General features: G+C 54.2%; 1 protein-coding gene across 9 annotated transcripts in view; it reads left to right on the top strand.

Moving 5' to 3' along the window:
- Positions 1–2,563: 2,563 nt before the first annotated feature.
- The window catches only part of DYSF (dysferlin), a gene marked incomplete at its 5' end in the record, with an annotated part of 228,163 nt that continues 216,348 nt past the window's right edge, over positions 2,564–14,378 (top strand). For 5 of the 9 annotated variants that reach the window (XM_079721048.1, XM_079721046.1, XM_079721044.1 and 2 more), the window contains one exon: positions 2,564–2,651. In XM_079721048.1, the coding sequence (XP_079577174.1) occupies positions 2,564–2,651 (88 nt within the window). Of the gene's footprint in view, positions 2,652–13,539; positions 13,631–14,378 lie in introns of those variants that run through there. The other 4 variants (XM_079721047.1, XM_079721045.1, XM_079721043.1 and 1 more) reach the window with 1 other exon arrangement.

Here is a 14,378-nt window from a genome sequence, read left to right as displayed (position 1 = left end):
CCAAGTCACCACCGTGTCTCACTTTGACCCTCTGCTATAGCTTCTAACTGGCCTCTTCACCTCCACTCTGGCCCCTTGCACCCCATTCCCCTCAAAGCAGCCAGAGATGCTGAAAAGTAAGCCAGATCCTCTCATCCCTCTGGACCTGGCGGGCCCTAGGCAGCTTCCCACAGGCCCTGTGTGGTTCTCTTCAGCCTCACCTCCTCCAACACTCCCTCCCCCGAATCTGCACTCCAGTCAGGATGTTCTTTCTTCCTGGACTCTTCCCAGGACCGTGACCCAGAGCATTTCCTTCCTTCTCTTGAGAATCCTCTTGTCCTCTGCCCCAACCTCAGTCTTGCCCAGTAAACTCCTAACTGGCCTTCAGATCTCATCTCAAATACCTGTCACTGTCTGGGGATGAGATGAGGGCTTCCTACTATCTGCTCTCACACACCACCATTTTCTATCCTTTATTGCACTTATTGTAATGGTGTAAGATTAGCTTGATTACTCGATAAGTGTCAGTTTCCCCCACTGAAGTGGAAACTCTGTGAGGTCAAGGACTATATTAATTTTCTCAGGCTGCCGTAACAAAATACCACAAACTGGGTGACTTAAATGACAGAAATTTGTTTTCTCACAGTTCTGGAGGCTAGAAGTCCAAGATCAACCTGTCAGTCAGCAGGTCTGGTTTCTGTTGAGACCTCTCTCCTGGGCTTGCTGACGGCCCCCTCCCTGTGGTGTCCTTGCGTGGTCTTTCCTCTGTGTGCGTGCCTCCCTGGTGTCTCTTCATGTATCCAAATTTCCTCTTCTTACAAGAACCTGTCAGGTTGTATTAGATTAGAGTCTAACAGTCTCATTTTAACTTAATCACCTTCTTAACTGGGGTTAGTGCTTCAATGTACAGATTTTGGGAGAACACAATTCAGCCCATAACAGGGACCATGTCACTTATGTTCACCGTTGTGTTCCTGTCACCCAGGACAGTGCTTGGCATGTTGTAGGGCTCCATACATACCTGTTAAATGAATGATTAAATTTAAGCCCCCTCATTTTACTTTTCCCCCAACCACGCATTGTGCTAGAGGCAAAAAAGAGGCACAGATTGCAGCAGGAGGACTATAAGTGACCACAGTGTCTGCTATTCTGATCTTAAAATCACAGACCTTTGGGGGAGTGTTGCTACCTCCTGGTACCTTCATATAAGGCAAAGCCAGGCCCCTGTCAGCAGCTGACCCTTCCTGCCCTGGGAGTGTGTGCTACCCCCATGGGCTGCTGGGGGAGAAGTTTTGCTGACAGCTGCACACCCACACCCATCCAAGTGGCCCACTTTAGAAGGTGAGTCAGCCATCTGCTGGGAGTGGGTCCACACAGCTCCCGGAAAGCAGTTTAGCAACAGGTACTAGGGCCTAAAAAAAGGCATGTCCTGTGCCCTTATAATTCCAAAGCTAGGAATCCCATCTGAGGAACAAGCAGAGGGGGGCTCAAGATGGGTTTATATCCCAGTTTTTATATAAAAAACGATTTCTCACTACTCTGTTGATAAGAAACTGGGAAGAGCCTAAATGTGCAGCAATGGGAGAAAGCTTTGAGAATGTAAGACATTCATATGATAGAAAATAAGGTAGCTATTGAAAAAAATTGTTTATAAAGAATTTTTAATGATGCAAGAAAATGGTACATGAAAAAGCAGGACACAGAACTGCACAGACACTCTGAGCTCAGGTGTACAATAAAGACTAATTTACATGCATATATGCATGCAATTCACAGGAAAAAGTCTGGGCTGGTAAATAAACAAATGTTAATACTGTATTTTTCAGACTCAGTGATTTCTTTCTTTTATGATTTTGTGTTAAAAGTGGCATGTGTTGTTTTTACAACCAGAGAAGAGGGGTACAAAGTTTTTAAGACAGCCGGCGCTGCCAGTCAATGAAATTCCTCAGCTCTGGTCTTTCGCGAAAGCGCCGGCCCCGCGCCTGCTCCCCAGCGCGTCCCCGGGGCGGTCCGGCCGTCTGGCTCCGAGGGGGAGTGCTGGAATCCCCGCGGCAGGAGGAGGCGACGGGCTAGGCGTCGCGCACTGCCGGAGGTGGAAGGTCAGGGGAGGGACCAAGCCTTTCTCCTATGCAGGAGCGAGATCTGAACTGCGCTGGGCGCCCGGAGCCCTGGTCCAGCCCTCAGCCCTCGCGGCCGCCGCCCAGTCCGCTGTTCCACCGCCAGGTGCAAAATGCCGTGTCATTGGGAGAGTCTGCGGCCGGAGCATTGAATTACAGCTTAGCCGAGCCCGGGTAGGGCGGCGGGGGTGGAAGGTGAGCAGAAGCCCCTGTTCTCGGAGCACCCGCTGACAAGCGGGCTGAGCGCAGCCGGGGCGCGGACCGAGTGGAGCCCACTGAAGCAGCCCGGGACTGGCCTGTTCCTCTTTAAGAGCCGCTGCTCTGAGCCGGGAGCCAGTGATCCAAGCGGTTCTCCCTCCGCCAGCTCTCTCCAGTGAGGGAACCCACGAGCTGCGCCTCGACCGTCCCCGACCTTCCCCAGCCCTCTCCGCGCCCTGGGCGCACTGGGCCCTGACTCCCCGCCAGTCATGCTGAGGGTCTTCATCCTCTACGCCGAGAACGTCCGCACCCCGGACTCCGACATCAGCGATGCCTACTGCTCTGCGGTGTTCGCAGGTAGGAGGGGCCCGCGATCCCTCCCGGGAGGGGAGGATGGGGTCGGAGAGGAGACGCCGCGGCTCTCCATCCCGGAGAGCACCGGGACGTGAGAGGCCAGACTCCTCGCCCAGACCAGATTGACTTTGAGTGTTGCAAAAACACACACCCTCGGAGACAGGCGACTCAGAGGGAAATTGAGGCAAGAGGGAGAGGTGGCTGAGAGGCCTGGAAGCTGAGCCCGGGTTGGGGCTAATAGGGGCCTGGAAGACGGGGCCAGCATCTTTCCTCGCACTCTCAGGATCTCTTAAAAGAGGCCTTTCCGGGTTGTGTGCTGCAAAGCGTTTTACTGCAGGGCACCCCGCCTCTCCCCGGAAGACTGGTGCCCAGACTATTTGTAATCCAGCTCTTCCCGCCCCCCACCCCCTCCCCGCGCCCCGGCCCGGGCCTGGCGGCTCTCCTCGGCCTTCGCTCTCTATTACAGCCTGGGCCGGCAGGCAGGCGGCCACTGGGGGCAGAGGCATCGCCCATCGGTCCAGGGATACTACCCTTGCTTTGGGCACAGGATGCGGGAAATTTAGCATGTTGGGGATGGTACCTCCATCATCAGATTGAGGCTACCTTGAGCAGGGGAGCCTGCTCCCCTATCAGATTGAGACCTCCCACAGGAAGGTCTTTTCATGGTGATGAATGGACTACTCCAGGAGGTGATGACTGTGCCCTGTCTGCTTCTCTGCGACGCCCCTCTGGGTGGAGCCAGAGCTGGGGTCAGCTGGGTGTGTGTGTTTGGAGCCATACGGAGGGAGAAGGACCAGAGGGCAGGAGTGTGGGAGCCCACCTCCCCACCCACCCTGTGGGTTCACTCTCAGCCTCTGTTACCTGTCATTCCCTTTCTCCCCCGGAGATCTGGCTGCATCCCAGGCCTCCGGCAATCATAGCATCGGCTGGTCCCTGGCCATCCAGCAGACATTCCCTTTCAGTTTCACAAGCTCCTGGATCTACCTGTTCCCAGACGCCCATGTGCCCATGTGCTCCTGGACACATGCACACCAGAAGTGCATGTGACACCTGCAAGTTCCAAGGAGTAGAAACTCACAGAATGCAGGCATGTGTCCATAGCAATGTGCACACACACACAGACACATTCCTGGGTGTGAGATTTTGGGTTTTTCGAGGAGGAATCGCTGAATGGGCCCTTGGCCTGGAAAGAAGTGTGCCCCAAAGGGGGTAGCAGGAGTGGGAGGTGACACTCGAGCTGTGCTCTTTTCCTAACGCGTTGCTTTGACCTGTTCTGACCAGCTTCCCACAGTTGCCTTCAGAAATGAGCTTTATCAAGGTGTTTCCAGGAGGAGAACGAGGGCACCAATTGGGGGCCTCCACGCTTCCTCTGAAACCTTGGCTCTGGGCAGGCCAGGCCAGTGGTTCATCTGCATGGCTCGGACTAGCAGCCTGGCTGAGGGCCCTGGGCTGAGGCTGCAGACCTCCAGGGAGCACCATTCACTCTGTAAATAGCCCCTTGGCTGAGGGGAGGGAGGATACATTGCTGTCAGAGGGAAAACAGGCACCCTGTGCTTTAAGCAGCCACGCCCGCCCCAGCACCCCTTGCCTGGCACAGGGCCCCCTGAGGGCTGAGCACCCTCTGGAGCTGTCCAGTGCACAATGAAATGCAAGAAAGGTCACCTTGGAGCCCCTGCCTCTGTTCTCAGGGGTCTTGTCTCCTCTGGCGTCCACTCAGCCTGAACCAGGTTTTCCTCCACCTTCTCTGACCACACCCCCAGCTCCCAACACCTCCCTGCGGGACCACACAGTTGACCAGCCTTCATGGCGCCCCTACCCAGACCAAGCTCAGAACCCTAGTAAGAGAAAGGAAAGAATGAATAATGAATAATGAAAGGGGAAGCCCTTTCTCACCCCAGAAGTGCTTTACCTAGAGGAAATCCTATTGGCGTGGCTCCTCTCCTGTCGTCATTTCTGCTCCCAGGGCTGCCTGTGGAGCAATCGCCCCATCCTGCATCCTCGCCCTGACTGAGCCCTTCCCCCCATTTGTCTGTCTGCTGTCAGTCTGCAGTCCTCCCTTTTGCCTGCAGCCTGGCTCCTCTGGGTGGGCTTCCCCTTCCCTGGCGATGAACGAGGTACACTGTCTATGCTGACCGGGAGGGTCCCCAGGCTTCGGGGGGGACCTTCTGGATCCCCCCCACTCCCAGCCATCACAGTCACTGCCAAGCCGTCATGGGGAGTGCAGGCCCTCCCTCCCCCACCCCTGGCCACAGTCCACCTCCTGCGTGTTGGCCAAGCTCTTCACTCATGTCCAAATTTGGCCTCCCTGCAGCATTCAGGCCTGCTCACCCTCCTTCTCCCGACCAGGGCCAGGTTGGTGAATGATTACACAGAAGGCTCTGGTCTCAGGGACACACTCCTCAGAGCAGAACACCCTTCTGGGAAGGCCTCCCGCACCAGCTGGCCTGGATCTGGCCTTCCTGCTGGTTTTAGGGCCCATAGACCCCCTCCTTTGGCTACCTATTTGTAATGTCTCATAACTTCACAGGTGCCTCCCTGCATGCATAAATTCATTTCCTGCTCACAGTAGCTTTGTGAGGCCAGTGGGCAGGGGTATCATCCCCTTTTACAGATGAGCAGATAAGCCCAGAGAAGTGCAGGGGCCTGACCAAGGTCACACAGTGACCAAAGCTCGCCTCCCACCCCCATCATCACGCCCTCTGTTGTTCTCAACGTCCATGCTCATGAATAAGAAAGTGCTTTGGAAAGCATACCATGCACTGCCCACACATGAGACACTCTGGGCCTGAGCCAGAACAGGGGAGGGCTGTGCGTGGGGTACCCAGCATGGACTGAGTCAGAGTCGGGGGGAGTGCAAGGCTGCAGGGAGGGCAGTGTATGACGAATGACCCAGAGATGCAGGATTCCAATTTTGAAAAGTATATTCATCGCAAGCAGAGAGAATGGTCATTCATTAAGCACAATGTACCATTTTCAGATGCCGTTTCTTCAAAACCCCACAACGATCCTGTGAGATATATTTAACAGATACTGTGCTTACTAGGTGTAAGCACTGTTCTAAATAGAGCTCACTTACTATGAGTTCTATCATGTTCGAGTTGTAATTTGTACCATGTAGACGCTTAATCCTCCTATCAACCATATATGGTAGCAACTATTATCACCCCCATTCTACACCAAAAAGAGGTTAAGTCATACACTAGTAATTAGTGGAATCAGGATTCAGGCCCACGCAATCTGGCTCCAGAACCCCATCTTTAACTGCTCTACCATTTCCCTCTGGTCTTAGTTCTGATTTATAAGAGACAAGCAGTAAAAGGTGGAGGGGCAGGAGTGGACCCAGGTCCGGCTCACACCCCAGAGCCCAGTCTCTGTCTGTACGTGGCCCCCTCACACCTGCCTTATCTCACACATTGCCCCTGCTGCCACCCACACTCGTTCTCCCTCAGGCCCTGACATGCCCACTCTCGTTCTCTGGTCTGGAGGATGCTTTCTTATCTCAGAGGGGTCTCTGCCCCTCTGCATCACCCTCTCTGCATCTCATAGGACCAGTCACCAGTGGGCCCAGGACGCTCCGTCTGGGCAGTACTCTTGTGCTAGACCATCTCAAGGCCTCTGTTAGGCCTGGGATGGCTGTTCAGGGACTGATAAGCTAAGGCTAGGGGCATGCATCATGTAGCACTGAGGTGGGCAGCCTGCAGTGGGTGTGGCAGGCACTTGGGGGCCTCTGGAAAGGGGGCACTGTAAGCATAAGCCCCAAGCTTAGCCAATCCAGTGGGGTGGAGGGGCTCAGGAGTGCAGATAGCTGGCAGCCTTGGTCACATTCCAGTGGGATGAGAGCATGGAACAAGAATGAAAGAAGGACGGTAGCTGAGAGTGTTGGCTGTGGACCCAGACTGCCTGGGACCTTGGATTTGGAATCCCAGCACTGTCATTTTCCAGCTGTGTGTCTTTGGGCAAGTTACTTAACCTCTGTGTCTCAGTTTCCTCATCTATAAAGTGTTGCTAATAATAGTACCTGCTTTGGAGGAATGGTTCTGAAGAGTTTATGTGTTAATCCACATAATACACTTTGAAGAGTGCCTGGCACTTAAATACATGTTAACTATTTTACTATTATTATATATATATTTATTATAATTATTATTATGGTTAACATGTATTGTACATGTACTAAGAAATCACTGCACACATCCAAATCACTGCACACATCCATTTCACTATCTTTTTTGCCTGGTCCGGCCTATCACCAGCTCTGTTGGTTCATCTACTGTCCTACCAGACTGGGCACAATGTGCTGAGAAGTGAGTGGCCATCCCCTCGGCCCCAAGGGACCCTGGTCCTGTCTCCTCTGGCTGCTCCCCCCGCACCCCCCGGAGCAGTCTCTTCTGAGGCCAAGACATATGTCCACTTGCCTGACGGCTGGCTGTGACCCTCACCATCGGGCTGGATCTTTCTTGGAAAAAGTATCCCTCTAGTGACTCCCTGAGCCCACAAACCTTCTCAGTCCCTCTCCCCAGGCCGAAATCTGTTTCTTTCTTTACTTCCTGCATGCTGGTCTCTTTCCAGATTGGTTCATTAGGCTAAAATGTTAGCAAGAAGAGCACTAACATCTATCGTGCACCTACTGTGCGCCAGGCAGGCACTGGGCTGGAAACCTTAGTGTTTGCTTTAATCCTCCCAACAGCTCTGTGAAGTAGCATTCTCTCGATTTCACAGAAGTGGAAACAGACTCTGAAAGGTCAAATCTCACGTCTTAGGACACATGGCTAGAAAAGGGTGCACTGGGATGGACGCAGGGCCGTCTGATTGTTCCTGCTATGGGAGAGTTCTTCCCAGGCAGTCGGTCACATGACCATGGCCATAACCAGAATCACAGCTATATGTGCAGTCTATACCCCGACACTCCTGGTAGACATGTGACTGCCTCTCTAATCCCAGCTGGTCGGATTGGGATATCCTTGGGACACAAATTCTTCAATGAGTATGAGGGGGGGAGGGCAGAAGCTTGCATTGGACCATCCATACTCCTGTAAGTTTTTGGACTTTGGCAAATGTGCCCTGAGAAATCCTGTAAGCTCATGTGCAGAGTGTTCATCTCCAGGTTGGTGTTATTGGAAGCAGAGGGCAAGGTTTATTTGCTTCCTGGATACCCCATGTCAGGCCTTGGGAAAAAACAAGGCCCCAGACATTAGGAGAACTGAGCCAGAGGAGCAAGAAGGGGCTCTCCTTGAAGTATCTCCTCCTTGACTGGCAGGGAGGAAGGACCCCATCTAGGTGACAGAAGAGGGTCACAAACCCACATGCCCATGGGAGCACGGCAGGTGGCGTAACTAAGGCCAGAGGGAGAAGCGCATGCATATTGGGTGAGTGATAGTAAGTAGGGTGAGCCGAGATGCATGCTCCCGGCTGCAGGTGCCAGAGAGTCAGTGTTAGGCAGAAAATTAGGATCGTGCGCCAGCTTCTCTGATTTTTCAAGGGATGCTATAAATCCAGATCTCCTAATGTTTAAAGTACAATTTTGTTATAAAACATTGTGTTGATCAAAGACAGCAGGTCTATGTGCTGGATGTGTCCCAGGGGACACCAGTGGCAGCATCTGATGGTGTTTTGTTTAATCTGGGAGACCTTGGTTCTTGGACTCTCCAGGGAACAGGCAGCCAGTCTCCTCTCACTTGGGATTATCACTCAGCACCTAACCATGACGCTGCGGATGGGGTAACAGGGGAGAGCTTTAGTCCCCTTCCCCCCTTACCTCTTTTAGCTCTGAAATGTCTGTTGCGCTTAACATGAAATTGTAAGTAAAAACTGGGCTTGCTATGCAAATTCAGCTTCAAAGCAGGTCCCCTTGAGGCAGGAGGTAGATGAGCCCCAGGCTAAACAGCTGGAGTTCGTCCCCTGTGGACAGATACTCCAAAATAGCAGGAGGGAGGAGAAGCTAAGCCCTGCCCAGATAAGAGATAAAAGAACACATATTCCTCATTCAGGTCAAGGAGACCTTCCCAACTACACATACACAGAAAAGCTCCTTGGAGGTCAAAAAGGGAGGGGGCGCCACCCCATAGTAAGTGACTTCAACCTACCCATAGGCCTATTCTCTAGAATCCATCTTGGCTAAGAGATGCGCACACACACAGAGGAGGACGCTGAGATATACCAAATATGGACTCAGAACCAGCAAAGCAAGATGACTGGCCAAAGGAAACCCAGAAGAAATGCCCCATAAAAGTCATTCAAACTAATACAATGGCGTGACTCTCTCTCTGAGCCCGCCCGTGTGTCTACCCACACGTACTCTTTTTCCTCCTAATAAACACTTTACTTGTTTCACTACTTTCCGGTTCTTTGTGGAAATTCATTTTCTTGTCACTGGCCACTGGTCTAGTGGCTAGGATTCAGTGCTCTCACTGCTGTGGCCTGACTTCAATCTCTGGCCAGGAACTGAAATCCTGCTTCAAGCCGCTGCAGACCGAGGACACCCGAGACCACCCTAACCCACTTGCTACCCAACAGTGGCTCTTAAGCTGGCCCTGTCACCTTTGCAGTGGGGCTGGAGTTTTCCAGGATGCCGAGGAGCCGCCCTTACCTGAGGCCTTAGGTAGGATGCAGACCTGGCTGTTGGTTAGCGAGCCCTAACTGATGGTGGGGGGCACGATGGTCTCACTCACATAATGGTTGATGTGTAGGCAGCCCAGGCTGGTAAAGTTCTGACCCACAGGGCTCTCCAGGCCCCCGGATCCTTTCTGTCTTGTTTCCCTGCTATCCCCCATGGTCACTTTGACAACATGGTTGGTGTGGTGGATATTGTACTTGGCTCTCCAGTGTCCCTTCCACACCATGATGAGGCTAAGCCAGTGTTTCTCAAAGAGGATAGTACTGTCCCCTTGGGGGAATTTTGGATATGATGATCTGGGATATGTTTTCACTGCAGCCTGGGCAGGACACACATAGCCTTCCTGCTCATATCGCATCGGTCATCACCTGGTTTCCTGGCCACATCTAGCTCTGAGGGAGTTCTTGGAAATGTAGTCTATTTATGTGGGTGACCATTCTTCCAGGTCTAGCTCCTTGGAACATTTCTATGGCAGGAGGGGAGAACATCTTTTTTTTTTTTTTTTTTTTTTATGGTACGCAGGCCTCTCACCACTGTGGCCTCTCCCGTCGTGGAGCACAGGCTCTGGACGCGCAAGCTCAGCGGCCATGGCTCACGGGCCCAGCCGCTCCTCAGCATGTGGGATATTCCCAGACCGGGGCACAAACGTGTGTCCCCTGCATCGGCAGGTGGACTCTCAACCACTGCGCCACCAGGGAAGCCCCGGGAGAACATCTTTGAGGGGGACAAGTTGAGGTCTCAGCACACTGTCCGCAAGAGCTGCATTCCTGATGCAAGTCCCCTTGGGAGGAAGCCCCCTTGAGCACCACCCAGGATGACACCTCCAAGGGAAGAGTCAGCCATCCTATAAGGGAGAAGTGAAGGGTAGCCAGGCTGGGAAGCTGGAAGTTGGGATGGGAAAAGAGGCCTCGGGAAGTGTCCAGGGCTCAGGCCACCAGCTGCTGCTTTTCTGGTGGACTGAGCAGGTGTGTGGAGACCCTGTTCCTTGGACATAAGCCAAGTGTTTGCAAAAGTCCCATGGAATATTCCTCTGGAAATATTAGATATGCCCCTACAGATTTCCTGTGCCACCTCTGACCGATTAGAGCAGGGCTAAGGGGCAGGGTGTGGTGTGCTGGGGAAAGCAGCAAAGTCAGGAATCATTGTGATGGTAAAAAATATCCTCAGTCATCAGATCCAAAATTCCCCCTAGGGGGCAGTACTATCCTCTTTGAGAACAGCACACTTCACATCACGGGGTGGAAGGGACACTGGGGAGCCAAGTACAATGTCCATCACACCAACCCCAGGCCAGCCCTTCCTATCCACTGGGAACACCTGGCTGCCTGAGACAGACTTGGGCTCTCCCCTCATCGACCGACTCCACCATCTAGCTAGACATCAAACCAGCACTTAAACAAATAGTTACTGCTTACGGTTGGGACAAGCGCTAAGAAGGAAAAGTGCTGCTGTGCAGTTGTTTGCCAGAGGACCCAGCCTACACCAGGAGGTCAGAGGCTTCCCACGGAAGTGATGAGGCCTGAAGAGTGAGTGGGGGTGGCCCTTTAAGAGAGGGGGGAAGGCAGGTGCAGGTGGAGGTGACAGCAGAGCTTGGAGGGAGTTTGGAGGGAGCTCAGCATGTTCCAGAAACTGAGAAGCCACTGGAGCTGGAGCTGGAGAGTGAGGGGCTGAGGGGTCTTACCTTGTATGCAGAGGAAAGGGAGCCAGGCTTTATTCCAAGAGCATGGCAGGCCTTGGAGGGATTTTACGAGGGGAGGGACCTGATTATATTTAAGATCACTTGGCTCCTGTGTGGATAATGGACCAGAGGTGACCAGCTAAGAGGCAGCCCAGGCAGGAGAGGGTGGTGGTGGAAATGCCTTGGTGGAGGTATTTGGATGGTGTGGGCACATAGATGGTACCAAAGTCAGTAAGGATGACTTAGGCTGCAAGTAAGTGAAATCCTACCTCAAAAAGACTTTAATAATAAACAGTCTTAAAGTGATTTTTATTTTATTTTATTTTTATTTTATTTTTATGTGGTACGTGGGCTTCTCACTGTTGTGGCCTCTCCCGTTGCGGAGCACAGGCTCAGCGGCCATGGCTCACGGGCCCAGCCGCTCCGCAGCATGTGGGATCTTCCCAGACCGGGGCACGAACCTGTGTCCCCTGCATCGGCAGGTGGACTATCAACCACTGCGCCACCAGGGAAGCCCTTAAAGTGATTTTTATTCCCGATACAAGTCCTCTTGGGAGGAAGCCCTGTTAGTACCAGGCCACAGTATGATCCAGAGACCTGGTGGGCTCTGGGCATATACAGTGGACAGCTCCACAGTCACCCTGGACCCAGGCTGACTCCATTTTTCTCTCTGGTCTGCCGTCCTTGGTGTCTGCTACATCTTAGAGCTGGCCGGCAACTGGATCTACATGCTTCCTTATTCTCACGAAGCAGGAGAGGGAGTTGGGCTTGTCCATTCACGGAGGATAAGTTATCCCTCCAGGAGAACAACTCGGGACATATGCCATCGCTGGACCAATAGCTATTGCCAGGAGATGGTCTCAGATAGGTCAGGATCTGGAGCTAGGGCTAGGGGTAGTACCCGAATAGTCAGGTTCTGCTGAGAGGGAGGAAGTTTGGATGTTGGAGAGGAAGTAAATGTCCAGCTCATCATGAGGGTTAGTGGGGTCACCCAGGGAGAGTGGTAGAGTCAGGAGGAAGAGGGCACAAGCCAGCTAGAGAAAGTGCAGCCTTTAAGGTTGGGGAGAGGACAGCCTCAGACTTGTCATCGAGTGGGTGGGTGGGGGGGTAGGATCTAGTGCCCAAGTGCCCAGCGGGGCTTAGGAATACGAATGATTCGTTTAGAACAGCAGGAGAAAGAGCAAAAGATTTGGGCGCAGAAGCTGACGGGAGTTAGGAGGCGGGGAGCCTGAGGAAGTTCTCTACTTTGCATATAAAAAGCAAACTGAGAGGGAGGATGGTGATGGGATGTTGTAGGTTTGGGGAGAGAAAAGTATGAAATAGTTGTCTAGGAGAGAGGGAGATTGAAGAGGCTGTGGAGATGTAGTGTGGTTGCCTATCGGCACTCAGGATCCACCAGTCAGGGGTGGAAATAACAGGTGAGGCCAGCAGGTTAGCTGTGTTATTCTCCAGCACCTTTAGTGCTTAGCGGGCTGGGGTGGAGTAGGCAGGGCTGGCTTTCACCACGTTGTTGTTTAGCCACCTGAAAATGCTGGATCTTCAAAACGAGAGAAGAGAAAGAGAGCTGTGATCTTGTGCAGCAGAATGACGATAACTAGTCACTGAATTGGGGCTGAGTGAGGAAGCTAGTGAGGACCTGGGAGGTGGGAGGAGGGACAGTGCCTGTCGGGTGCTCGGTGCTGCAATGTAGGGGTATAGAGGTGAGAAGCCACCTGTGGCCAAGAAGTTCATCAGCTGGATAGGAACCAGACGTAACACGGGAACGCGCGCTAAAGGCTGTCACCACTCGAGGCTCACGCTCTAGGCAATTCCCCTCACGGTGCGGGCGAGGGGACCTAGAGCTTGCTGCTGGGGATGTGGCAGGGTACCGAGTGGGCAGGAGGCAGCCCTCCGCCTCCGAAGACGAGTGACCCCGGACTGCTCTGGAGAAGGCTCAGAGGCCCTTCGCGAGAGTTCGAGCGTCGGAGTCTCTCGGGCCTCCGGGGCACCGAGGGCGGTCGAAGGGGAAGGTGGGCCGAGGCGAGAGGCGTGGGCGCCCGGGGCTCAGGGCGCAGCGCGCGTTCGGCCGCTTGGCCCTCTCCTCCTCCAGTGCTCGCAGCGCTTGCAGTTTCCCGCGGACATACTCTGGTCTCTGAAGCCGGGTTTCCCCCACCTCCCGCCTTCGCACCTAGTTGCCCCTGGGCCCTTCGGGCAGGAGAGCAGCGGAAGCGAAGTCGGCCTTGGTGCGCTCGGGGCCGGGCGCGCTGGCTGGGCGGGTAGCCGGGAAGGTGCGGGCTCCCGCTAGCAGGCGGGCGGGCGGGCGACGCTTCCCAGCTGCGCAGCCGAGCCGTGCGCCCCGCGTCAGCTGCGCTTCCATTCCTGGCGGGGGCGGGGACCCGCGCCCCCGCCGGCGCCAGGCTGACCCCTGGCCCGCCCCGCCCTCCGCGGGCAGGGCGGATCCGGACCCGGGCCGGAGGGGAGGGTCCACACAGTAGGTGTCCGGTGTCCTCGCCGCGGCCTCTTCCAGGCGCCGGGACTTCTCCCGCGGAGGCGACAGCTCGCTCCTCTCTGGTGCGGCTGCCGCGGAGCCGAGCGCTTGCTCGGTGGGGGCCGGCCGAACCATGCTGAGCTGCCAGCTGGTGAGGGCCAGCAACCTACCCAGTGTGAAGAAGGACCGGCGCAGCGACCCGGTCGCCAGCTTGACTTTCCGAGGTGAGAGCCCCGTGGCCGTGGCGCCCGTGCGCCCGCGCCACCGACTCTGCGCGCGCACCGCCGGGTCTGCCGCCCCGGCTCCGGCGCTAACTCTAGTCCAAGCCATAGTTTCCTCCCCGTCAGCAAGAACAGAAATCTCAGAGAAATTTCGGTCCTATCTTCTGCCGAGGGGACGAGGAGGATGCAACCGAGCACGATAAATGCCACTGTGTTCAGAAATTTTGGAAAACCGGAAGTGCCATAATAGGTCAACAGTTAGCACTTTTCTAAGACCGAAGCCCAGAGGGAATAATGTGCGAGCCCTTAGCGGGCAGTGATGAGGGCGGGGTTGGAGGATGGGTGCGGAAGAGAGAGGAATAGGATCGCTTAAAAACTGGGTGCGGAGACCGTGAAAGTTGTGTCTTGATTTCATTCATTCATTCGTCCATCTTTTCAGCACTGGCCATATTGAATCAGCCGTGTCTCAGTTGGGAAGAAAAGGGATAGAATAAGGCGGATGTAGCCTTGATACAAAAAATTTTGAGAGTTCAAGGAAGTTTTTTAAATGTAAAGAGCCTAAATGCCTGCCTGTGGTACTTAGACAAGTGAGGGTCTCTCTCTGTTTGGGGCAAACACCCCAAAGGACTCAAACCCCGCCCCCTTCTCACCAGGCACCCTTAACTCCCGCCTCAAGGCAGACATTCCCACGGGAAGAGGTATCTCAGGAGGGGAAAGGGAAGAGGAAGGATCTGTCAAAATTAAGAGAAGG

Source organism: Hyperoodon ampullatus (assembly GCF_949752795.1).
Source record: "Hyperoodon ampullatus genome assembly, chromosome: 15".
NCBI classification, from domain to species: Eukaryota; Metazoa; Chordata; class Mammalia; order Artiodactyla; family Ziphiidae; genus Hyperoodon; species Hyperoodon ampullatus.
The sequence above is the reverse complement of the archived record's forward strand: the minus strand, read 5'-3'. Positions and strand labels throughout refer to the sequence as shown.